This window comes from Gouania willdenowi, unplaced genomic scaffold, assembly GCF_900634775.1.
Source record: "Gouania willdenowi unplaced genomic scaffold, fGouWil2.1 scaffold_14_arrow_ctg1, whole genome shotgun sequence".
Taxonomy (NCBI): domain Eukaryota; kingdom Metazoa; phylum Chordata; class Actinopteri; order Blenniiformes; family Gobiesocidae; genus Gouania; species Gouania willdenowi.
In genome coordinates, this window is record NW_021144899.1 from 318515 (window position 1) to 344225 (window position 25711).

Sequence of the window (25711 nt, forward strand, 5' to 3'; positions counted from 1 at the left end):
TTCACCAGCATTTTCTTCAGCTCCACAATTCTAAACATATCAGGCTAATGAGCTGCTGTTAGCAGTGACTCAGCAGCAGTGACAGGCAACAACATACCGTGCAATAGGTTGGCTGACCTGTCCCTGGATAACAGTCACAGTCCGTTAAAATACACCGCAGCATTAGCTTAGCTTCACTGATGCATCTTTTGGAGACAAAAATAATGTGCGTATATCCACTCTGAGAAGCTCGTCCTGCTCTCGCATTGACTCGCCATGATTGCCGCACGTGATGTAAACAGAAACACGCTGACAATGCTTCTTCTTCTGTTTTACCGTGTTTGGCACGGCATCCCGCAAAAAAATGTAGCTCCACTGTAAACAAGAAGTACACTGCAGCTAGCAAAGTAACGGACAAATGCACCATATTGTAAAGGTAACGGCGTTATTTCTTTAGAAAAATATTGCGTTACGGTACTAGTTACTGTCAAAAGTGATGTTGGGGCGGTAGCGCGTTACAAGTAACGCATTACCGCCCAACACTGGCCAATAGTTATGCCAAAAACAGCTCATGGAGCACACGTGTTTGTGTGTCACACTCCTGGATTTATAAATGTCATTTCACAGGACCAGGAGAAGGAGATGAGATTCACTGTCCACTCAGAACACTTAGAATTACAATATACTCAAAGAGGATTATAGATTTTTGAAGAAATTATGCCCAAAAAAGTTACATATTGCAGCTCTAAGTACTTTTTATAAGAAGTAAAGTCATTAATTACATTTCTACATCCAACCGTTACTGAGTAAATTATTATTTTCTGTTTTACAAAGATCAACGGACATTATGAAACTACAAAAAATGAAATGACCAGACAACCATCAAATATATCACCTCATTGCCGACTAATCAGATTAAACGTAATGCACCGTGAAAAAACAGACACAAAAATGTAAAGCTATACTCACAGCCTGAGAATTTATTTATTTTATTTTGAATTTAATTCATTGTTGTTATTTTATTTTAAAAATAGTTCTACATTTTGACTAACCTTTTTTTTTAATACAGATGCCTTTGTGTAAAAATAAAAAGGTCCAATTGAGCAAGAATTGATGTCTACCTTTTAAAGTTTATATATGAGATGTTTACTGTATGCAAGGGAACAGTGGCAAGATTTATTACCAAAAATAAATGTAGGGGGGTGAATGCAACTAGTAACTTTTACTTTGAATACTATTTAATTGAGCTACTTTTAACTTGTACTTGGGTATTTTATGTATGACTTACTTGTTTCTGAGTACAATTTTAATCCATTAAGAGTACTTCTACTTGAGTATGGTATATCAGTACTCTTTACACCTCTGCTGAGGGGTAAAGTGTTCATTCATGTGTGTGACTCAAAAATTATAAAATATACTATTATAAAAACAGCTTTTATAATAGTAGTAAACAAAAATAAACAGTCTTAAAACGACTTCTTTTTGTTTATGTTTTCTCCAGGCTTCTCTCGATTCCAAAAGGATTTTCTTACCTGAGCGACAACGGATATGTCAAAAAGCAGATGGAAATGTGGAAAAAGGCAGGTTTCACTACGCACAGTTTTTTGTTCGCTCCTTCAAAAACCCACTCCTCCTTCATTGTTGCTGTGTCCTTTCAGGTGTATAATCTGCAATATGTGGATATGATAGAGGGACGACTAAACAAGGCTCTTACTATGTACCGAAAACCAGTTAATAATGACAGCTATGTACGGCGCAGCAGTCAGAGGTGCTTCTTTATTTCATTACCCATTTTATCAGTGACAAAGCATTTATTATTAGCTTTAACTGAAAACTGACAAAATTGAGAAAATATATCAATCTTTTTAACATGAACATTTAGTGTATGACAAAGCAAAAATAGTGTTGCTTCACACTGCTCCTACAGGGAGGCAGAGGTACTGTCTGCCTCCTGTGTTTTTTTCATGAGCCACAGAGGTAATATTTTCACCTGTGTTTGTTTATTTGTTTGTTTGTATGTTAGCAGGAATATGTCAAAAGTACTCAACAGTTTACAACGAAAGTTTGAACAAAGATAGACCTTACGCCATCAAAGATTTCACCAAATTTTGGAGGGGATCTCAATCAATATACTGATGCTGTATCAGTTTCAAAAATTGAAAAATCCTTTTCTCTCATCATTGGCAAAATCTCGGTTCGTTATTGATCGATCTTTATGAAATTTGACTCAGTTATGTAGGATTTGGTTGGATCAACTAACCCCCACACTGAGTTTCATTCGTATTGGATCTGAATTGTGCATTTCATCACAATTTATTGAAAAAATGGGGATGACCATACATTTGGACCTACTATATGGTTATTAATGGGGATAGAGATTTCATGATGTTGGGGCAGGTCTGTCAGAGAGTGGTTTAGCTAAGGGGGACTGACTCACAGTTTAAAAGTTAAGATTGCTAGCCAACTTGTGTGTTGTTATAAAAAAGGTGGCAATGCTATATTTGCTATGTATTAACAGTGTAATAATATTAATGTAACATTGTGTAACGTTTCTGCCTGTGTGTGAGGTAGCGAGTTTCAGCGCCACAATGTGTACCCCCCTGTGCACTTGTATGGTCAGCTGGCTCATGAGAAGACTGGCTGCAAGCTCCTCAAAAAACAGGTACGATTAACGCTGCTTGTGAAAAACAATACATGCATTGTGCTTTATTGTCAAATTTCATTGACAGTCCATTGTTGTTATTGTAAAAAAAAATATTAATTGCTTGTTGCATGTTCATTGCTCACCAGGGATGTCCCGATCAGGTTTTTTTGCCCCTGAGTCCGAGTCCGAGTCTTTTGATTTTGAGAATTGGCCGACACCGATTCCCAATCCGATACTTCTATAATACATTAAAAAGATAAAGCTTATAAACCTTATTTTAACATTCAACCCTAAACAGAGCACTTCTGTGACATAGCTTGATCAATCAAGCAATACATTAAAAGATCATTTACTTTAGACTTTAGTGCAAGATTAAATAATATTAAATAAAATTGTCTAATATAAAAATGAATAGTGCCTCATCTTAAAATACCCAACAGGCATGTTAACAAATAAGAAAATAAAAGTGCCACAGTGCTGTAAAGTTAGGCCAGTAATGTGCTTTTAGGAACTACTAATGCTTACTCTCCTCATTTAGTTTCACAGATTGAAATGTATGTTTTTCTTGATGAAAAGTATGACATCTTAATTTTGTTGGAATTGCAGGTGCAGAGCATGTAAAGTATTAGGTCCTAACTAGATTAAGTGTCATTGAGGCTGTCAATCAATGCTTACCGAGGGCTGTGATTGGAGGAAACCCTCCTCCCTCCTCTCAGCTTTTATAGGAGGGGCGGGGCCAACAGTGAAAGTTGATGGTGCGCGATAATCCAATAATAAAGGAGGGGTGAAGATACGGCCTATTACCACAAAGCTGTAATTCAAGCTGTGCATTAATTTAGAACACATGAAGTACATAATGTATTAAGTTGAATTTAGATCACTATTAGACACAGAACTGTGACTACTCTTCCTGGAATCCTCTTTTCTTTTTCAGTTTTAATCAAATCGGAAGACAATAATTAATCAATTCTAACACGTCTTTATTTTAATTTTACAGTTTTATTTTTGTTTTCTAACCTCAGTAAAAGTACACAATACTAGCAGTGACCATCTCCAGGGGGGTATCACACAAAACCAGAATAAGGGATAAAGCCTGGAAAAATCAGCTATACTTTATAAACCTATTCCCAAGTAGGTTGAACACGTTTATCCAGGACAAGTAACCATGGTAATTTAGCCTCTACAGTTAACATGCTGCAGAGCAGGTTAACAACCAGGATAAAGTTATTCTTGTTGTTGCTCTGCTGTCAGTGTTGTGAGAAATGAGTGTTTTACAGAATGTCCATGGTTTTTATACATGTTTCTTCACCCAAGTATTATAGTCATTTAATTTGACTTTTGGTTTTAATATTTTTTATTATCGTTTATATATAAAGACAAAAATAACATATAAAGGGTTTCACATTATTCTGACATACTTTTTTTAAGTTTATCATAGAGTAGAATAGAATAGAATTGACCTTTATTGATTTCCCAGAGGAAAAATTCACAAAAAAAAAAGTTCAGTAAATTAATCAAGATTAGAACTCAAGTCCCCTCTGCACGTGCCTGGGGGGCAGTCACTCTTATCTTTTTACAAGAAAATACTCCAAATTCAAATAAGAGTTGGACTATAGATCAGTCAACAAAATTACATTTGTAATCAGGTTTTGGGGTTTAGTTTCTCTTTAAATGAGTTATTAGTATTGCTTTTTCTTATATTTGTGACATTGCGATCTCATTCTATGTACTCTACCATAGCTTATACTTTCTCAATCAACTGTTTAGTTTTTCAAGAGCAAATTAAAAGCCTTTAACCTTGAGTTAAGTTTTGCTGTTTTTATATAATATTTAATTCCTATTCTTTTTAAAATTGTATTATTACAAGAGTAAACTAAAACACTACTTTTCTATATATCTACTTAGCGCACATTCAATTTATGTTTGTCATATAAAATGTGTTATACAAGTACACTTGACTCTGTGTTTTGTTTCATACAGTAACTCTTTACTACATTGCAGCAAAAAATAGCCACAACTACTTGAATGGTAATGGTGTATTTTTTCAGTCTTGTAGAATGTAGTTTCAGATCTCAGCTACACTGTGCGATCTCCAGTCCTGGAAACCTGGGAGGGTGTCAAACAACTGAAGGCAGCACTTTGGGCTCTGGTCAGCTGTTGTTCTGTTAGGGTTTCAGAGATGCATACATTTTTTTTCTTTAGGCAAATAACTTCTACAGTGAGTTTACTCGTTTTTTCCTTTCCTAGGGAAACATTGGTTCATCAAACTGGGGCCTAAACCTGCTGCTGGAGAACAGAGTGATTCCTGACATCATGGCTTTGGCACACCACTGTGAGGTTCTGTCACTCAGAGGGTACAGTTTATTGTTATTACAACTAACAAGGGGATTTTTATTTTTTTTTAAAGTACCTGCATTTTTTTTACTTTAAAGTTGATAAAGATACATTTTATCAGATAAAACAAATATTATTTGCTTATAAAAAAGAATGAAAAGGTGGAAATTAGCTTTTGAAAGTTTGTTTTGATCTCTACTGTAAACACTCTAATTGGCCTTGTCAAAAAAGTTTTGCACATTGCATTGTCGGATATGAAGTCCCTTAAACGGATGCATATAAGTCTCTTTACTTAATTATTTCTGTGATTTATTGCGTTATTTTGCCAGACAAGGAGGACAGTGATTCGCTTGACAATATTTTCACCTCTCTCTCAGTGGCTATGCGTAGCTCTCTGCATGAAAGCGGATCCCTACGCCTGATGTGCCTCCAAAAAATCCTGACTACGCATCAGAAGCAGAAATTAAGCTTTAGAGTCTGTCAGCACATGTTTCACTGAGATCTATTCAGATATTTTGCATTTCGTCGTGACTGTACTTGATCCTCATTATCATTGTCTTTTGATTAGAGAACTTGTCAATTTTGACTACCTTTCAGCAGCCCAGTCATTTATAGGCCTGTAGATTAGTATTTACTCTATATCTGAAGGAGTCAAGATAAAAATGTCATTTTGTGTTTATTTTATTGTATTGTGCATTGTTGGAATGCCAGTGCTAAATAAATATTTTTATATATTTTTAATCAATTTAATCAAAAATAATATTTTTGTCTGATTTAAATCAAGACCTGATTGGCACAATGCTCTTGCTATTCTGCCAAAGAAGTATTTCTTTCAACTCAAATAAAAATGTTATATGTACTGTGAATGAGTAAGAATGTAAAATAAACTCTAATATTGCCTTGCTTTCTGTGCAGGACATGTCTGTATGTGCTTGGCTTCATTAGTAAGACCAGGCAGGGCTGTGACACATTGAAGCAGCATGGCTGGGACGCTGTGAGGCACAGCCGCAGTTCTCTGTGGCCGGTCGTATCTGAAGAGTTAGAGACAGGATTGGACCTTTGTCATACAACCTCTGACCTCGGTAACGTTAAGCTTACCGAGCCCAACAGCACCAGTCACAAAAGTAAGACCAAACTGGAAAATTTGAGACTAGTAGTGGTTTGTGTCCAACCCACTGCAAATACCTGATTAATTTCTGATTCACAATCCTGAATTCCCCCTTTGGGGATCAATAAAACACATCTTTTATGTCTCAAGGCTTGACAAGAGGGATGCACACGTCATTTGTGAGGAAAACTGCCACAGAAAAAGAGAGAACTCTCAGCATTGGAGATGATGATGAAGAGGACACTGAGAACCAACATGGAAGCTGCCATGACCAACTGGGCGAAGATTGGCATTTAAGAGGCAGAGAAAACCAGTTTAAATCCCACAGTCAAAGCTTTAACAGTGACAACTCCTCCTGCTTATCCTCCCCAAGCTCCAGCCCTTCCAAGGATATTCTTCTCTCCACTGAAGCCACAGATGGTGCCAACCTTTCCAGCACTACAGGAACCACACAGTCCTCAGCCCTCCACCTGTGTTCCTCACTTCTCTCACTTCCAAAGTCCTACTCTATGTATCGTGCCCGTCCTTGCGGCTCTCTCACTTCTGTCCGCAGGACGCAGTCTCTGAAGTATTCTTCACATTGCACCCAAAGCAGCTCTTTGGGCCATTCTGGCTCCAGAGAAGCTTCAGGGAAATCCAGGTGGAAGTATTCCCACACTGAGTGCACAAGTTCCCAGGATGCTCAGGGCTACGCCACCCTCAGGAGACTGCAGCACCAACGCATCCAGCCATCTCTGTCCCGCTGTGAGTCTCTGGGCTCTCCAGCCAAAGACATCCTCTTGGCCAATGCTATTACTATGAAATCAGGAAGTCTGGACTCCACACTGGCATCAAGAAGGTAGGGATTCCAAAGCCTTCCTACACTCACTTATTCACAACAGGCTTTTGTCTAATAATCAACATCGTCTATAGCACGACTGATTCATTGGCTGTTTATAATGTGTCAACTTATAACTTTGCAAATTAAAACAAACACTACACTTTTGTCCCCTATGATAATAAAGTCCTCGTGAAAACACGCTGTTAAGATACATCAAGGAGAGCACTGTAGCTTCTTTACGCAAGTTTTACAGAGTGTATTACAGCATTTTAGCGTCATATAAGTTTCATCTTTGTGAAATAAACAAACACGTGTGCGGGAGAGCGTGCACGAGCCCCGTTTTCCTCGTGCACAGCTCTGTTTACAAGTTGGTGTGGACATCGGTCATACAAGCTTACCTTACAAAAGAAGATTTGCACTTTTCCCACTATGTCAGACTCGCCACCGGTCAGTGAAAATCTATTTTCAAAGGACCCGGTGCACACCGGGCACGAGCACGTACGACGGCCTTTTGTAAACATGATTGACAATTAGGAGGACCAATAGTCTTGATGATCCAACCGGAAGCGAAACATCGTCTACAATACCTTTAATGTTCTTATTTCATATACATACCAATGTATTAGGTTATCGGCTAATATATTGCATATCGTCTTTTTCAGCAACCAAAATTTGGTATATTGGCCCTAGAAATTCCATATGGATTGGGCTCTGTTTTTGAGAGCCATCAAACGAGGGTCTGTGAAAAACATCAACATTTTAATTATTAAAGCAGGAGTGCGTGGGGTCCCGTGTTCAACACGCCCATGTGAGGTGAAACGTGGACAAAAAAGCTGTTTGAAGAAGGGAATGAGTGGCCTGCCTCTCCAGTAAATCAAAAAGTAACACAAAAGTAGCAGCGGCAGCCAAAACTGAAGATCTGAGGCATTCTTGAGGTTTAAAAAATGTATTATTTATTACAGGAATGACATGTCAACACGTTTTAACTCAACAGTTTTTATCAGCACATGATTAAAACAAGTAAAAACAGGTGCTTATGTGCTGTGCAAGAGAGATCATGTGATAATCATGTGACAAAAAGACAACAAAAAACATACACAGACAGGCAATCATTAAACATATTATAGAGCTTTTTAAAAGATAGGTATATTGTGATTTCATGATGCAAATACATTATATTTGTCATTGTGCAAGGATTATACTGTTATATTGTTGAGAGATATTCAAAAGATAAGTGTCTATTTCATAATAATTAAATAAAATATAAATAATGTTATACATATCATTGTGGACTAAATAGCTCATATTAATATATTATATTGGAGTGGGAAGACACCTAAAACCAGCTAAATTTGAGGACTTCACTATATGTGTATAAAAGGGTCCTTTTCTGGCCACCATTGGTTTCAGAACCTTTCATATAAAGACAATCAGAGCCTCTTACCGTGAATGATGGAGCCTCCGTATGGAAACAAGGTTTTTCAATAATCGTAGTGAAATACTTTGGGAAACAAAGTGGGGAAAAAACAAAAGGCAAGAGCAGGATGAGAAAACAAATGTTGGTCTTCCTGTCTTCAGGTTTCTGAGGGCGCTGGGTTGTGCATCTCTTGACAAAGAAGAGCTGCTGAGCCCGATCAACAAAACCACGTTACAGCGCTCATCGTCTCTGCGCTCCTTTGTCACCTCCACCACTTTAAACCCCTCAGAGGAATACATGGGCCTGGCTTTGCCCTTTGACATCAGCAACATGCTCCAGGTAAGGTCAACTATCCACACAGACTTTTTGTTCCAGCATCACAATTAGGACCATAGGGTTTGATCACCTGAAGTTTACAAAGTCCTATACACACAGCATCATTCATAAGTAAATTGTTGGTTTTTTGGTTCTTTCAGATCAAAGAAAGGCCATATTTTAAGAAGATGATCAGCCTGCATTCTGTAGAGGGTTCTGATGGATTCTGCTCTACAGATTCAAGTGGTGAGATATGAAGAGATGAGATTTAAAGAGGACCTTGTGAGACTACGTTAAGACTATGACCCGCATGACTGTAACTATAACATATTACGTCATCAGATGCTGAATGATATTAAAGCTGCTGGCAATAAAGATAGACATATTGATCAAAATAAAGACATACAGTAGTATAGGCCTCATATAAATCAAAGGTATTTCTTCCACAAAACGGGATGATTTACTCATAAAAAATGCCAAAGGTTAAGAATGCTGTTTGCATTGTTTTTCATTCCATCAAAAACATTGCGTTTGTTGACAAATGATCATGTGACTTGAACTTCAGAGAAGTTTTGCGTATTGCATTGTGGGATTTGAAATCCCAAAGAATGCAAAGATGGCGCAGAAGCAAAAAAGTTTCAGAAGAGTAGAATCCTGGTTCTGCTGCAACTTATCTGAAATGCCTCACGTCATCACGCAAAGTTTACAATACATGACTGCAATGTTTAAAGTTACATTTCTGATATCTAAGAAGTGTTTACTTATTGTTTTTCTACCTTTTTACACTGGGTTATTGGGTTTATTTGTCAAAAAAGGAAGACGATGTTTCCTTTTTTTTTAGTTTATAGTGTTTTCTGTGAGACATTAAATGTCGTCCGTACTCAGGTGTTGCTGTGGAAAGCCTCATTATCAACATCCGTCATTGTTTTGGCACAGTTTTCAATCCGTGAAAAGAACAGAAATGTGTTGGGAAGTCCCTTTGGTAGTGTGTTTGATGGCAGCCTGGCTTCGATAGTTGATGAGAACACATTTTTCATGAAATGCAGGTACAGTTTAAAAAATGTTAGAGATTGTCACCGTCAGCTTTAAAGAAACATAGGTCTTCCAGTGCAGAAGGGATGTAGGCGGGGCCAGAGATGAGGACTGAACATAATGACAAGCTTGGGATGGGTAACATAAAAGACAAGTAAAATAAGTAAAATCATAAAACACCTGGAACAAAAAAAAAACAATAGTCTTTGCTGTGGTAACTATCATCACATCTTCATGTATTGTTTGGAATAAAATGGGTATTAAATTAAAATACTCTGTTATATGCCTGTTTCATTCTCAGAACCAGGTGTTGGGTGTCAGCCAACCAGGTTTCACTTTAAACTCTGTATTCCAGATGTGACGGGTGGAAGCCAGGGAGAACGACAGCTGCTGGATTCTGAAGAGGCGGAGTTTCAGGAGCACATAGAAAACAACTGTCTGTACTGTGGACTGTCTCAATTAGGTTTTAGCTGCCAACAAGGTACAAGCCTTATTTCTCCACATTCATGATATCAGTTCATGCGATTTTTGGCCCATTTTGAGCGATTTTTCACTTGTGTGTCTATTTTTGGGATCAGGCCGTGTCTTGGATAAACTGTATGTCGTGCATCATGTTGTAAACATGGGGTCACGAGAAGTGATTAACACCTCAAGACGAGCTCCTGATCAGTAATCATATGGTCACAAGAAAATCAAACTTGTTTGAAATCCTAGTCGCCCCATGTGAAACCAGTTGAACTCAAACTCTCTCACTTTGCTTGCGCGAACACAGTAGGACTGCTGTAGAAGTGACAGACCCTACTGCCCACGTCTGCCCTGCTAGATCCTGGTCCACACACGTCGCCGCCTTTTCTTTGTTGAAGCTTCTCCGCAGAGAATGGCACAAATTGCCAAGGCAGCGTGTTTCTTTTTGTTTAGCATCACGAGTGTCAATTCACTTCTGGGTTATTCTTCTTCTTTTTCTTTGACGTCTTGTGTATGGACGTACAATGTGAGCAGTCAGGTCGCATTAAGCCTGGTATATGGTTTTGCGTCAGGACCTACACCGTTGACGTGACGCAGAGGTTGACCACCTGTAGATCTGCGTCGAGGGAACGTATCACTGTGCGATTGGCCGCCATGCCACTAGGAGGTTGTGTGTGTTTACAGATGAGCATTAAAAAGCCCTTGTTTATCTTTCGGTCACAGAACACAATGTTTTATGTTTTTTAAGCATCTTAAAATGTAATTTATTTTTGAATTATTACTTACCTACCTAACCATGTATGTATTGTTAGACACAAACATGAAAACAACAGTTTCAAAACGTGCGCTTTATTTTTCAATATAAACATATGCAACATACAATAAAGTATAAAAGTGTATCGAGCGCAGTCACGCCGGGGGCCCCGACCCCACCGTAGAGCGGAGAGGGAGCGGTGAGGTAACCTGGTCCACGGCCCCGGGAAGCAGAGAGTTGAGTGCGGGACAGTGGTGTAAAACTTGCTTTAAACATAACGTCATGTCTGCTCTTCTGGTAGCCTTCTGCAGCATGTTGGTCATTGTTTACTGTAAATAAAACACACACACAAACACACTGTAGGTACAGAGACCAGGTAGAGTCATGATAATAACAGAAAATACACACCTTTTGTCCGTGATTGGACATAGTTAAACTTCACATTACCTTTCCTTTTCATTCAAACACACATTATTATTTTAATTTTCTATTTTTCCTATATCTGCATATGTTGTCAAATGTGAACACATATTCTGAATCTCTCTTTTTCTTTATGCGTACTGTTTAATAAATTATTTATTTGTTAATGTAAAAAAGAGCATGTTTTTTTCCACTGGGATAAACTTAGTTAAACCAAAAATCAAACTTACTTTTCACAGCACATTAAACAGTGTTTAGACCAGAAGACTCTAGATAGTAAACATTACCTTTTTTTGCTGTTTGTGTGAGAGCCATGTTTATTGCCAATGTTACACCCTAATACATTGATAATAAGCTATTTTTCCAATATCTTTATACTAACACTTAGTTGTTTACCTGTAACTGTAAAATTCAATTTGGAAATTGTTTCTCTTTAAAACTTTAAGCTAAGATTATACATTATTTTGTGATTTGATATACATTTCCATTTTCTATTTTTCAGATCTAATTGAAGTTCCAGTCTCTGAGTCATGCGGTTCGATTCTAGCCAATCAGCAGGGGCCCACAATCCAAGCTAAGCTCTCGGGTGTGTCTGGATGCAGTGTATCTGCATCCCAAGGCTCAGCTGGGAGCAATCGCAGCACAGAACTTGTTCTGGGTATGTGTCTACTTTCTTTTTTGGGTCTTCCAGTCAACTAGCCATTATGAATGTATAAACTCTGGAAACAATATTGAGAACATTGCGAGAATAATTATTTCCTTTGTTATGGTGGAGTCTGTGCAGGTTTACAGTTTTGTGTTCCATACTTTCTTTTGAAATTTGTGATACCACTCTGTGAAATCTCCACCTGTTCCCATTTTTACCTGGTGTACATTGTGGAGAGTTCCTCCACCTTCTGGATGAGATTCTCACAGTGCTGGGTACAATAGATACTAGGGGTGTGTATTGCCTGGCATCTGATGATACGATTCGTATCCTGATACATAGGTCGCGATATGATGCGATATATCCCAATATTAAAGTAGAAGACAATTATTGTGATTTTTTTTTAATATATGACTTAAGAAACAACTAATCTGTAAATGTGTACACCTTCATGAGAACATTATGTATGAAAGATATTTTATTGGCATATTTTACACTCAAAACATTAGCGTTAAAATGCCATGAGCCAACAACTTAAAATAAATAAATAACATACAATCTGCCTGTGGATTTTAAACCAAGTTTGATTTTAGTGCAACATGACTTTAGTGTAACTTTACTGAGGTACATGCCTAGAACAACAAATAAATGCAGAAAGTTAGTACTTTAATCCAGCCAGGGTTCTGAACGGACTGGAGAAGAGCATCCACTTTGGCCTCAGCATTATAGAATTCTTTTTTTTTTGGTGACAAAGATTTACTCTGAGGATGGACAACAAGAAAAGCTTCAGTCAAAGACACACTGAAGACGAGAGATTAAAGATCACAAATGATTCCTGGAGGAACAAACTAACTTACCCGTTGACTGAGGTATTTGTTCACAACAGTGTTCACAACAATATAAATTCACTGATAAAATAATGACACAGGAATATAGAGCATAATTTGTGTTTTGGTGATGTCTTACGTCATTAGAAACTGGCTTTTGAACATCAGGAAAAGATTGACTTGGGGGTTGTTCAACTCATCTGAACCCTCAGAATGGAGATGCTTCCAGTCCTCTTTATTCCACTTCATGTTGATATTTGGGCTGATGTGAAACAAAACAAAGGAAATAAATCAGCTGCTGAGGCTCATGCACAGGAACAACACCTTGCAGAGACCTTCAACTAAACTTAAACCAAACTATTCAATGTATCTGTTCCATTATGTCTAACAGTGACATGCTGCCTCTAACTCTGCAGTGTGTTCTTATTTGGCTCATATTTCGACTCTTCACAGTAAACATGATACAAACAGAAACATTAAACACACACAGGCAGATGTGATTGGTTAAAAATGAAAGGTTCGTTTTTTTCCATTGGCCGAAGTTAATACAGGTTTACAGCTGCTACAGTTAACAGATTTTTTCCGTTCCTTTTTCAGAGCACATAAGATCTTTATTTGTAGAGTGTACATACTCTGTACTCTGTAGTGTTATAAAGGGGTTTATTTGCGGGTGCAAAATAAAACAGCATGTGCAATTTCCCTGGTTTAATTGTATGAGACATGAACATGATAAATGTGTTGTTTTTTTTTTTTAACTCACTTTTATATTTTTGTTGTTTGGTGAATTTTTCTGTAATGTATGTTTTTTGGAGTCATGTGTATTTTTGTATCTTTCTGCTGTGTTTCTGTATAATTATAATTTTTTGTTGCCATTGTAATGTCATTCTGTTGTAATTTTTTGTATAAATATTTAGTTTTGTGTCTTTGGAGTCATTTTTATATTTTGTTGTGTGGTGTATTTTTCTGTAATGTACGTTTTTTTTTAAGTCATTTTGTGTGGTTTTTTTAATCTTTCAATTGTCTTTTTGTGCACTTTTAGTATAAATATTGTTTAGTTTTTTGTTTTATTTTACTTATTTAGTATATTTTTAATTATAAATAAACACACACACACACACCTCCCTTGAATTATAGTATAGACTAGTACAGTCCCCGTCAGAAGTATGCATTCATATAGTGGGCGCTTAAGGAGAGTTATCAGTTACGGGCATAATAATAACATACTCTGTAGTATTATTAAGGGGTATATTTGCAGGTGCAAAGTAAAATAACGTGTGCAATTTCCCTGGTTTAATTCTATGAGACATTCGCATGATGAATGTGTTGGCTTTTTTTTTTTTTACTCATTTTTATATTTTCTGTTTTAGTTATTGTTTGTTGTTGCCATTGTAGTGTTATTCTGGAGTCATTTTGTGCATTTTTTTTTTTTTTTGATGTAGTTTTGTGCATTTCTGTTGTCATTTTAGTGTATTTTTTGTATAAATATTTAGTTTTGTGTATATTGAGTCATTTTCATATTTTTGTTGTTTGGTGTATTTTTCTGTAGTACAAGTTTTTTGGAGTCATTTCATGTGTTTTGGAGCCTTTTGTATATTTTTTGTGCATTTCTGTTGTTTTGTGTACTTCCTGTATAAATATTGTTTAGTTTTTTTGTTTTACGTCATTTATGCATTTTTTGTATAATTATTGTTTTTTGTTGCATTTGTAGTGTGATTCTGGAGTCATTTTGTATTTTTTTTTTAGTGTAGTTTTTTGCATTTCTGTTGTCTTTTGTGTATTTTTTGTTTAAATATTTAGTTTAGTGTATTTTGAGTCATTTTCATATTTTTGTTGTTTGGTGTGTGTTGGGGGGGAATCCATTCTAAATTCATATGCACCAGTCCATCCACGTGTACCTGCCTAACTTTCACTAAACTTCTCTATTGTCAGTAGTTAGATGTAGTGGCAGGTGTGTCGTGAGAGAAGCTGCAGTAATCAGGTGACCTTCACTATGTAGCGACATGTAAACACTTATGCTACGTTCACACCAAACGCGGTTTCTGCGGGACTGTTCGCGTCTGTCGCGCGAAACCTTCCGCAGGATTCGCGGGATCAAAAAATGTTTCCCTATTCGCTTCACATTCGCGTCTGAAGCGAAGCTCCGCCCACCAGACTCCCAAACGGCGACAACCAGGCTCTGTTTGTTTCCACCATCAACTATGGAGGACCCCCGTCAATTCACTGCTCCTAACCTCGGAAGGGGAAGAAACGTCGGCTTTCCTGGCTTCACCAGGTGAACCAGCGCCACATCCAACTCGGTGAGCTTCACTACCTGCTTCAGAAGCTACACCTGGATGATGACTGCTTCCAGCGGTACCTGTGGATGACCAGCGCCCGATTCGACGACCTGCTGGGTCGAATTGGCCCACGGATGTCCCGGCAGGATACCAACTACCGGAGCTCCATCTCTGCAGCCGAACAACTGTCTGTCTGTCTCCGGTAAGTTTCATAAGCAACCGAAGATGCCATGATTCATCAGACACATCTCTTAAATACACAATAAAGATAGATACTATATTAATCGCAAGGGAATTTAAAAGCAGAATTATTAAAATTATTGTTTTCTGGAGATACCTATTCTGAGAGAAAAGGCCTGCTTTATTATTGTTTTTATCATAAATATATTACAACTAAAATAAAAGTTAATCATTATAATAAATTATTTACTATTGTTATTTTTTGTCCTCTGGAGACCTGTTCTGGAAGATAAGGCTTGTTTCATTAATATTTATTGTTTTTTAACTCTTATTAATAAATCATTTATTTACTACAGTTAATTATTGTCATCTGGCAACACATTCTGGGAAATAAGGCCTGTTCTCTCTAATCTCTCCACCTTTTATGCACACGTACACACACCCACATTATATATATCTGATTATCAATGATCTGAGCTTTTCTATGTTGTTCACTGTGCAGGTATCTGGTCACAGGTGACTCCTTCAGGACCACAGCTAACAGCTATGGACGAGAGGTCTTCACATCGTACTTCTCTGCAGGAGCTGTTCCATGCCTAGACATATTCCACCAGCACACCCAAAACGACTATTTTAAGAGCCAACCACATACTTCTATAGAGCAAACTTCCTATTGTATTAACATGTGTATAATAAATATGGAAGAATGAGAAGAGAAACGTCTGTCAGCTTCATTTTTAACCAGAAAGAAATAATCCAAGAAACCTCACCTCGGAAAGTAATTTAAGGCATTAAAGGTCTCACAGAGAATCAATATGAGGAAACTATATATTCTTGTATGAACAAAATATATAACCTTGATATGGTGTACACATTGCTGTTAAGATGCATTGATAGAAATTAAAAAGAAAGCAAAAGTACACTTCAAAATGTGTTTTTAATCAACAATTCTGAAAGAACACCATGTACATTAACGTAATACCTCAATTTTAAACAAACTATTTACTTCAATATTATAATACTTACATAATAAACAAACTAGTATAAACAACTATTCACAATGTGGTTCCTGCCATGCAAAGAGTGCCGCCCATCCAGCCCAATCCAAAACCTAATTAAAATATTCCAAAGTTAGTGTTACCGGATGATAATCAAGAAGTTTAAAACTTTGAAATTTAACGTTCCCTAAATTCTGGTGGCACTTTTTGCAGGATAGGAAGCAGGTCTCTGAAAAACATCTCATCCTCAGTCAGAGCTGGTGGTGAGGAGGTGGTCTCCTGAAGGTCTGTAGGATAAGCTGCTCCACCTCTCTTGGAGGGTCTTGGCTGGGCCTCTTCTTTGCTCTTTTTCCTTAAAAATAAACAAACATTATATATATATATATATATATATATATATATATATATATATATATAATAGCTTATCAAGTCACTGTTACTTAAATAAGATCATAGATATATTTTAATTAAACATTAAATGAGGTAATGATCAACATTGTCATCACTGATATACCAAGCATTTATAAATACATTTTATTTATAACAGAATGCAAAACAACTTGTCATGTTCATATCAGATGGTTTGGCTGCACTTGTTTCTGCAGGAGATGCTGCTGTAGCACCATCATCATCATCATCATCTTCTCCTGCTCCCTGAGCACTATCTGTTCCCCCTCCCTGTCCTTCTCCATCACTCATCTGATTGTTTACCTCTGAGTGACAGCAAACACAATATATGAAACACATTACTATAGATTTTAAATCATTATACTAGATTTAGATCCCCCACTAGAAGAAGCCCTGTGATGCATAAAGTCCTGAATATTAACCTGGTATATATTTCTACATGTCTGCACTGATAAACAAACCTCCAGTCTCTGATGGTTGACCATACTCTGTGGTCCTGTCTTCCTCAACCCTCTGCCCCATGTTGCTGCTTGTCTCTCGCGGTGAAACAAAGGGGTCGATGAAGGACATGACCACAGGGTATTTCCACAGTTTGGATGTTCCTGCAGATGACCCACTACGGTTCTCCTGACTTTTTTTTTCCTCTCATAACCCATAAGTGAAAATAGCTGGTGTTAGCGGCTAATGCTATCATTAGCTAATGCTATCCTCACTCACTGCCGACTTTCAAAGATGAAAACTACAGAGAGAACATTTACCTGCTGCTCCACCTCCTCGCTGATTCTCCTCCACACCAAATCCTTCCTTGTCCTGGTCCTGGATAAAATAACAGGCCGTGTCATACAGCTCCCGGTGGTCACACACCGCTACGATTAGCTTCTCCTCAATGGTTGAACGGGTGAAAATACTGGTTTCCGTGTTGCCTGCCTGACGTCATTGCCAACAAGGACTCTGATTGGCTTTCGCGCCTGCGCGTCACGCGAAACAGCCGCTGGAGTTCAATAATTTCAACTCAAGCGAGCGGCGAATAACGCGAAAATCGGGAGCGCGCTTGCCGCAGCCTTCGCGTTCAACACGCGAAACAGTCCGCGCCGCCCCACCGGCGAATAATTCGCCTCCCAGCGCGTCTAAACCATTGACTTTGCATGTAATCTGTTCGCTTGTGCCGCAGAAACCGCGTTTGGTGTGAACGTAGCATTACACTACACTCACTATCACCCTATGTGTGTGTGTGTGTGTGTGTGTGACTCTACCTGAGACTGTAAACTCCTCCGTTGATTCTCACACACACGCGCCACGAAAAAATGTGCAGCTTTCAACACAGCAGCCATTGCTGTCAATAACTTCCGGGTGAGTTCTGTCCGGTCTAAATAGAAAACAATCAAACTAACGTGAAAATAAACGTTTTGAAGTATTTTTCCTCAAAAGAGAAAAGAGAAGTCCACGGAGGCTCATGCACGCACCGGAAGTGAGCTGTGCAGTGAAATAGATATAGATGGTGCGCTAGCGCCCCCTCACACCCTGAGGTCAAAAGCTGAATAGGTTTCATTTCGGGGCCGTCCAGAAGTGAAATAAAATTAAAATAAACATTTTGAAATGACTCCAAAATAACAGATACACACACTTGGGGTATTTGGAACCCATCGACCGAGTTTCAGGTCGAACTGGCACTGTGTCGGGGAGATATTTGCTCCACACACACACAATCTTTAAAAAACAAAGACCTCGTCACCATCTTTAACAGTCGTAGTTTGTAATTTAACAGGAACGAAGTCAGTGAGAAGGAATAAAACAAAAGAATAAATTAAACTAAAGGCAGGTTTATTGACACAACAAGTAACAACAGTTATTCAAGGTCCAGAACTTCTTCCAACGTGATCCAAAGGTAGGACATGTTCCTGAGAGCGTGTGATTCTCCATCAGCTCTTTCAGCTTTTCTTCACACCATCAGCACCAGGTGTTGGACTTGATGATAAGTTGGACCATTGATGACCCAGATTCACTAACACTGAGCCACTAGTAGTCTGCAAGATGGAAACGCCCCTAAGTGTCGTATTTTGGCTTCAAGAACGTTGAGTGAGAAACGTTACAGTGCACGCCCACTACTATAGACGCCATATTTAAATGAGCGTTTTTCCATAGGACAGGAAGTGCTGAGTGCAGGAACACATCAAACGCTTCTCTCTATCCTCAACACTGAGAAAGCTCTTAAACTGTTGGATGATCACATCATCAAGATTGAGTCCAGAGCGGGGTAGCGAGGTGCTGCCGGAGGTGCAGGCCTGCAGACAGAGATTCAACCATGCGACTGGACGATCTCTTCATGCTCTCAGCGGCTCTGATGGCTCTGTCCAATGAGGGCGTGGCCTCAGTGTGACCTCAAAACCCCAACCGTGACCCGCTGTGAGGGGAGGGGTAGAACCTGAGAGGAACACAACACAGTCTGTTATTGGTTTAGATCAGTGGTTCTCAAACCCTTTGTCCCACTTCAACATTTAACTTAGAAAACTATTTAAAAACATCTATAGATCATAATGATTGATAACACACATTTTAAACAATCTCACTTTGTAAAGAAGTGAAATAAACAGTATTTAGTGGATCATGACCACATTTTCATATTTAGAATTTCTGGCAAACCCAAAGACATTTTTTTCTGGAATAAGTTTCTGATCATGTTTAAGCTCATATATATATATATATATATATTTTAGTTGAACTAGATTTATATTTCACAAAGTGAAAGTATAGAAATACAGTTGTTTAAGATTTGAGAAACACCGCTTTAGAAAATAGATTTGTGTTTCACAGCCATTTATTCAGAGCATCACATGCAGCCTGAGACGTTTGGAGTAAAGTAGAAACATCACGGGAAAGTCACTGCACGATTGATTGATTGATTGATTGATTCATTCATTCATGTATTTATTTATATATTTATTTATTTATTCATTTATCTTCTGAGCGTCTCATTGTGTGCAGGGTGGGGAACATCCAGATCATCGGCCACTATTATTTTAATCTAAATGTGAGGGAGGGACTTGTAAACAAACCTTTTTCTACAGCAACAGTAAACAAAATACTCCAAAAACACACAAAATTAAAATGAAATAAATAAATAAATAAATAAATACACAAAATGACTCATTACAAATAAAAAACAAACATAAATACAGAGGAACTCCAAAAAAGATAGAAAATTACAGAAAAATATACAAAAGATCAACAACAATTTACAAAATTGTTCCAAAAACAAACTCAACAACTACAAAAATAACAAAACGCAGCGATCCACAAAACTGATCGTATCTGATCTGAGGGTCACATGATCTACAGTCATTAGAATAACAACCAATCAGATAGTGTGTTTTTGTTTTTTTGCATATTTGGAGTCATTTTTTTAATAGTTTGTGTGTCTGTTGTGTTTGTGAAGTCATAACATCATTCTGTGTATTTTTGGATTAATTATTTATTGTTTTGTTACATTTTTTGTTCCTTTGTGTATTTTTCTAATCCATTTCTGTGTTTTTCATATTATTTTGAGTCTTTTTGTTGTTTTGTGTGTTTGTGGAGTTATTTTGTATATTGTGTGTGTGTGTGTGTACTTACAGTTTTTGAGGTGGACACCCTGGCAGAAACTGGCGTAGAAAAAGAGCACGGTTGTGTTGGCTCTTCACTGGTCTGACCCGATGAGGGGCGGAGTCTCTGCAACAGTCTGCCAATCATAAAGCAGGTTAGGAGTTCCATTCAGTGAGTGCTCAGTCAGAAGAAAGTGTGTGTGTGTGTGTGTGAATATCTTTTGAACAATTTCAGCCCATTTTTGCTTATTTTTATCATTTTTCTGTAACTTCACCAAACTCACCATATTTTAACCTATTTTCATCACTTTTTCTTTCCATATTTTTGCTCCTTTTAATTTATATTTGCTACATTACTCCCATTTCTGACACTTCTACATCACATTTTAATGTCTTTTCTACACATTTTTTCCACTTTCCAGACATGTTCAGCACTTATAAACCCTTTCTACCACTTTTACACCTAATGTTTATATGTTGACCCATTATTGTCACTTTTAACCTCTTTTCACCAGATTTCATGATGATTTTTGCCATGTTCATCATAACCAGTGTCTCTCCTGGTTTCCTTTCCCTGATGTGAATGTGAGGAAGCTGTTTAGTTGATATAAATCAGAGACGTTTCTCTCACTGAGAACTCTGAACTGGTTGAATAAAGAAGGTTCTCACGGTGCTGTGGCGTCCGGCTGCTCCTCTCCACTGCTGCTGAGGTCTGAGTGGATCTGGACATCAGAGCAGGAGGCTGAACATTGGATCTCATCCCTGGAATCAGACACAAGTGCACATAACTTACAGTAGGGGCCCAAGAAGAGGGTTAGTACCCAGGGCCCAAAGTGTGGTGCTACGGCCTAGATGTAGCGTAGGAACGGGTGATAAATGAGGGTCGTTAAAGGGGAAATGACTGTTCTTACTGCTGCTGATGCTGCTGCATGTGACACGCTGCGGTGACGAGCAGTAGAGGCTGCGGCTCCTCCCACTTTTCTCCTGCTGAGCCGTGCTGGCGTTTGTGGGCGGGTGAAAAACAGACGGAGGATTCCTGGAGCTTTCCTCAGCAGAGATGGACTCAATGGAATCACAGCGGAACAATCGGACACTGGAGGACAAAACCATGACTCAACAATCACAGGAAGTCCAAAAGAACACTATATCCACATTAAAACACTGCTTTTATTTTGAAGGGGACTTATTTATTTATGACTAATTCCTCCATAGATTTTAATAAGAAAATAAACAGGTTTTTTAATAAGAGAGGGGGAAAATATTGATTCATGTATATATCACAATTTTATTTTGTGTAAAGATAATAAATATCAATATATTTATTTATTTTTTTCTAACCCTACATGCAGTGTTGTTTATGTTCCCGTGGTCTGTAAAAAAATGTCTCAGTGAGTTTCAATAATCGTTATTATTGAACTGTATAGAAGTGGATTAAGGCCAACTTTGATGAAGAGAATAATTATTTAAACTTTATTAGCAAACCTTTGACTTTTATCACCATGTTGTATTTTGAGTTCGTTTTTGAAATTTCAAATTGAATTTCATCTTTTCAACTTTAATTTCGTCTTTTCAACTTTAATGTTGATTTGCCCAAAATTATTTTCATTATCAAATTTGGCCCTAATCTGCTTCCGTAGAATCACAATAAATATTTATCGAATTGGTACCAAAGGATGTTGATAATATCAAATCCCTAATTTCTTTACTTATTTCTTCTTTTGATTTTGTATTTTTTTGTTTTATTTATTTCAATGTAAGGATTGTGGACAAAAGGATGTAGTCAGCTTTAGATTGAAAGCAGTCCTTTCAAAGTAAAAGAGAATATCTCTCCATGTTTTCATCACGTAATAATAATAAAATACATGTATGTTGCTGGTCTCACCTCTCTGTCGTCATCTGGTGGACAGGAGAAGGGGGGAGGGGGCTGCTCTCTGATCTAATGAAGCCAGTGTCCAGTTCTGGAGAGATGATCCCGTCCTGAGGGCGGAGCCAACACATGTTACAGTCACATTTAGACTTCCAATGGATAAGAAATGTTGCTTTTTCATTAACGTTGGGTTCATGACTGATAAACACCTGAGAAGAACACGCTCATTCAGACACATTTTTTAATGCTGACTCACTTGCGATTGAACTTTGGAGCTCCTCCTCTCTCCAGGTATGATCCTCCTCCTCCTGCTACTGCTGGTGGTGGTACTGCTACTGCTGCTGCTACTGCTACTGGTTCTGGTGGTGGTCCTGGTGGTGCTGGGTACAGGACCAGGGAAGCAGCTGGACTGACTGCTTCTAAAAGACAAATATCAAACATGTGAGACTGGAATCACAGGCGTAACTATTGATGGTGCACCAGGTTCCAGGCACCATAATGCTGCGTTTACACCGTACATTTACATTTTCTGTATTTGATTTGATCTATTACATACTATGTGGTTCACCTGTTCTCTTTCATAGATTTTGGATAGTTGACAAAAACACATTTGTGAAAAATGTGGCGTTAAGTTGCAAATAATAAATAAAACAGTACAGACACATTAAGATTTTATAGAAGGAAGTTTTCACTTGCTGTGCCTATGTGTGTCCAAGCGTGTGTGTGCATGTACTTGTGTTTAGGGTGGGGGCACAAAAAAAAAAAAATTGCACCGGGTCCTATCACCATGATGTTACATCACTGACTGGAATCAAAACATTTGATTTCTTTCCTGCTTTGACTCTGGTCCTCGAGGGTTGCAGTCCTGCTTGCTTTTGTGAATCCCTGCTCTAACACACCTGAGCCGATCATTACACTCAGGTGGGAGTTATTATTTAACACGTGCAGAACTGCTGCCCTCCAGGATCAAAGTCTAACGAAAGCTTTGCTGCAGCTTGCCTCATTGCTAACGTGCTAACGTGCTAACAGAATTGAGTATTGAGTTTATTTTGAAATTTAAGCTGTAATTTTCCTCAAAGTTGCACTAATTTCCAACTCACTGATCCATGTGTGTGTGAGCATCGCTCAGAGGTGGGAGGAAGTGAGAGGTGAGTGTGTGTTTGTAGTCGTCGTCACTTCCTTCTCTGGTTGACCTCAGTTCCTTCATCTCACCAGGATCAGCTGGAAACTGTGGGAATGAAGACAATCAGCTCATTAAATATGTGTGTTAGAATCTGTCATCATGGGACAATCAAACGCATCATAAACAATAGTTTACTGTTGGTCAGACGTGGGCAACTCATGGCCACAGAATCATTTTATATGGTCCCCCAAAAAATACACAAAATGAGTCCAAAAACACGCAGAATGGCTATAACCATACAAAATTAAAACGAAAACACAAAAAATTAAAAAAAAAAAGAAGCCAAATTATTTTCACACACAAAACAACAGAAAAATATACAAAACTATTCTAAAAACACACAAGAAATTACTATAAAATATACAAAATAACAATAAAAATAGACAAAATGATGTGAAAATACACACAATTATTTCAAAAACACACAAAAAATTACTATAAACATACAAAATAGACAACAAAATTAAACAAAATGACAGAAAAATACACATTTTTCAAAAAACCCAAAAAATTATTATAAACATACAAAATAACAACAAAAATAGACAAAATGACAGAAATATAAACACAAATATTCCAAAAACACACAAAATAAAAACAGAAATTTACAATTTGATTCTAAAGAACCAACAAAAAGACACAAATTGACTCCAAAAACACATAAAACTAGAACAATAAAACACAAAATGACAAGAAAGACAAACAAAACAACAAAAAAATACATAAAACTATTCCAAAAACACAAAGTCACAACAATAATACACAAAACGACAACAAAAATGCAGAAACCCTTTGTTGTTTCCTGTTAATGCTCTGATTGCTCATTATTCTAAATGCTGACATGAATGTTGATTCTGTGACCCCCCCCCAATTTATCTGGTGATATATTGATAAATGTTGGGGAGGATGGTACCTGTGGGGGGGTTCGTGGAGTGGACGAGCACACATGCTGAACAGGGAAGGAGGGGGGCGGAGTCTCATAGAGCTGCTCCTGATACTTCTTCAGCTTCCTCATGAGATACACAGAGTAGTAGATCTGTGCCTTCAACGTCCTGAGAACCACCAGGAAACAAACGAGAAGCAGGTTAAAACAGGAAACAAATGGGAAGCAGGTTAGAACCACCAGGAAACAAACAGGAGGCAGGTTAAAACCACCAGGAAACAAACAGGAAACAGGTTAAAACCACCAGGAAACAAACAGGAGGCAGGTTAAAACCACCAGGAAACAGGTTAAAACCACCCGGAAACAAACGGGAAACAGGTTAGAACCACCAGGAAACAAACAGGAGGCAGGTTAAAACCACCAGGAAACAAACAGGAAACAGGTTAAAACCACCAGGAAACAAACAGGAGGCAGGTTAAAACCACCAGGAAACAGGTTAAAACCACCCGGAAACAAACGGGAAACAGGTTAGAACCACCAGGAAACAAACAGGAGGCAGGTTAAAACCACCAGGAAACAAACAGGAGGCAGGTTAAAACCACCAGGAAACAAACAGGAAACAGGTTAAAACCAGCAGGAAACAAACAGGAAACAGGTTAAAACCACCAGGACGGCACAGCGTTCATATTTTAAAGATCACTTTTTACCGTGTGGGGTCAAGACAACCCAGGTCTGCTCTGTGCTGCTTCTTCAGGCGGCGTAACTCCTTATTCGTCAGGAGGAAACTTTTTACCAACGAGTCCAAAGTTTCACTGAGGTGACACAAACCCTGTTGATGACATCATCACAAACGGCCATCGTAAACAAACTGCCACTAACTACGTTAAGTCACAATCATCAAACATTAATAACTTTAGAGGCTTTTAACTCCTAATAAACAATCAATTATAATTACATGACAACAGATTCCCTTTGGAAAAAAATGAGTTGTTTAAAGTTTATAACTTGTATATACAGTATGAATTATTGTTTTATCAACGTTAATGGTGCAGATGTAGTGACACGTGAGGAAAAAAGTCCCAGGAAATCACATTGAACCACATTTTAATGTTTCATTGCTTCACCAAAGAATCCCCCTCCCACCATGTATTTTGTGTAATGTGGAAAATATTCATCGTTTTCTGGAGTTAATACAGCAAAAACACAACAATAATAATGCTAAATCACATGAGGACCACAGTAAGGTGGTTGTTTTTTGTTTATTATGTTTGGGCCTCTACTGTGCAGGAAGCGTGCGCGCTCCCTTCCCCAGTATACGGTCTCTATACTCGGCCATTCTACAGCGTCCACGCTCAGGCTAAGCCGAGAAGTGCTGGGTGACACCAGATAGGTGGCGTACGTACCCCCTCCCTCTGATGAGCTAGATCAGCTGTGCTAAATGTGATAAGGAGTGTTGTCTCAGTGCAACTATAATGAATGGCTCTCATATCTGCACATCTTGTGGGGCTTCTTTACAGCCAGAGGATGTCCACGACCTATGCCCCACATGCCTTATTCCTGAGCACCTGTGGGAGGTG

At 38.1% G+C, this 25711-nt stretch overlaps 2 protein-coding genes across 6 annotated transcripts in view; one reads left to right on the top strand and one right to left on the bottom strand.

Moving 5' to 3' along the window:
* LOC114458623 (forkhead box protein J1-B-like) overlaps nt 1–25711 on the top strand; it is a 137289-nt gene that overhangs the window by 18498 nt on the left and 93080 nt on the right. The gene's annotated exons all lie outside the window — the stretch shown is intronic.
* Nucleotides 18443–25711, bottom strand: part of LOC114458605 (uncharacterized) — a 259265-nt gene continuing 251996 nt past the window's right edge. For 3 of the 5 annotated variants that reach the window (XM_028441020.1, XM_028441025.1, XM_028441023.1), the window contains 7 exons: nt 23169–23296; nt 22325–22487; nt 22084–22178; nt 21113–21294; nt 20871–20963; nt 20233–20338; nt 18443–19045 (listed from right to left, as the gene is read on the bottom strand). In XM_028441020.1, coding sequence (XP_028296821.1) covers nt 19003–19045; nt 20233–20338; nt 20871–20963; nt 21113–21294; nt 22084–22178; nt 22325–22487; nt 23169–23296 — 810 coding nt within the window. In that variant the 3' untranslated portion in view covers nt 18443–19002. The remainder of the gene's footprint in view (nt 19046–20232; nt 20339–20870; nt 20964–21112; nt 21295–22083; nt 22179–22324; nt 22488–23168; nt 23297–25711) is intronic. The other 2 variants (XM_028441021.1, XM_028441022.1) reach the window with 2 other exon arrangements.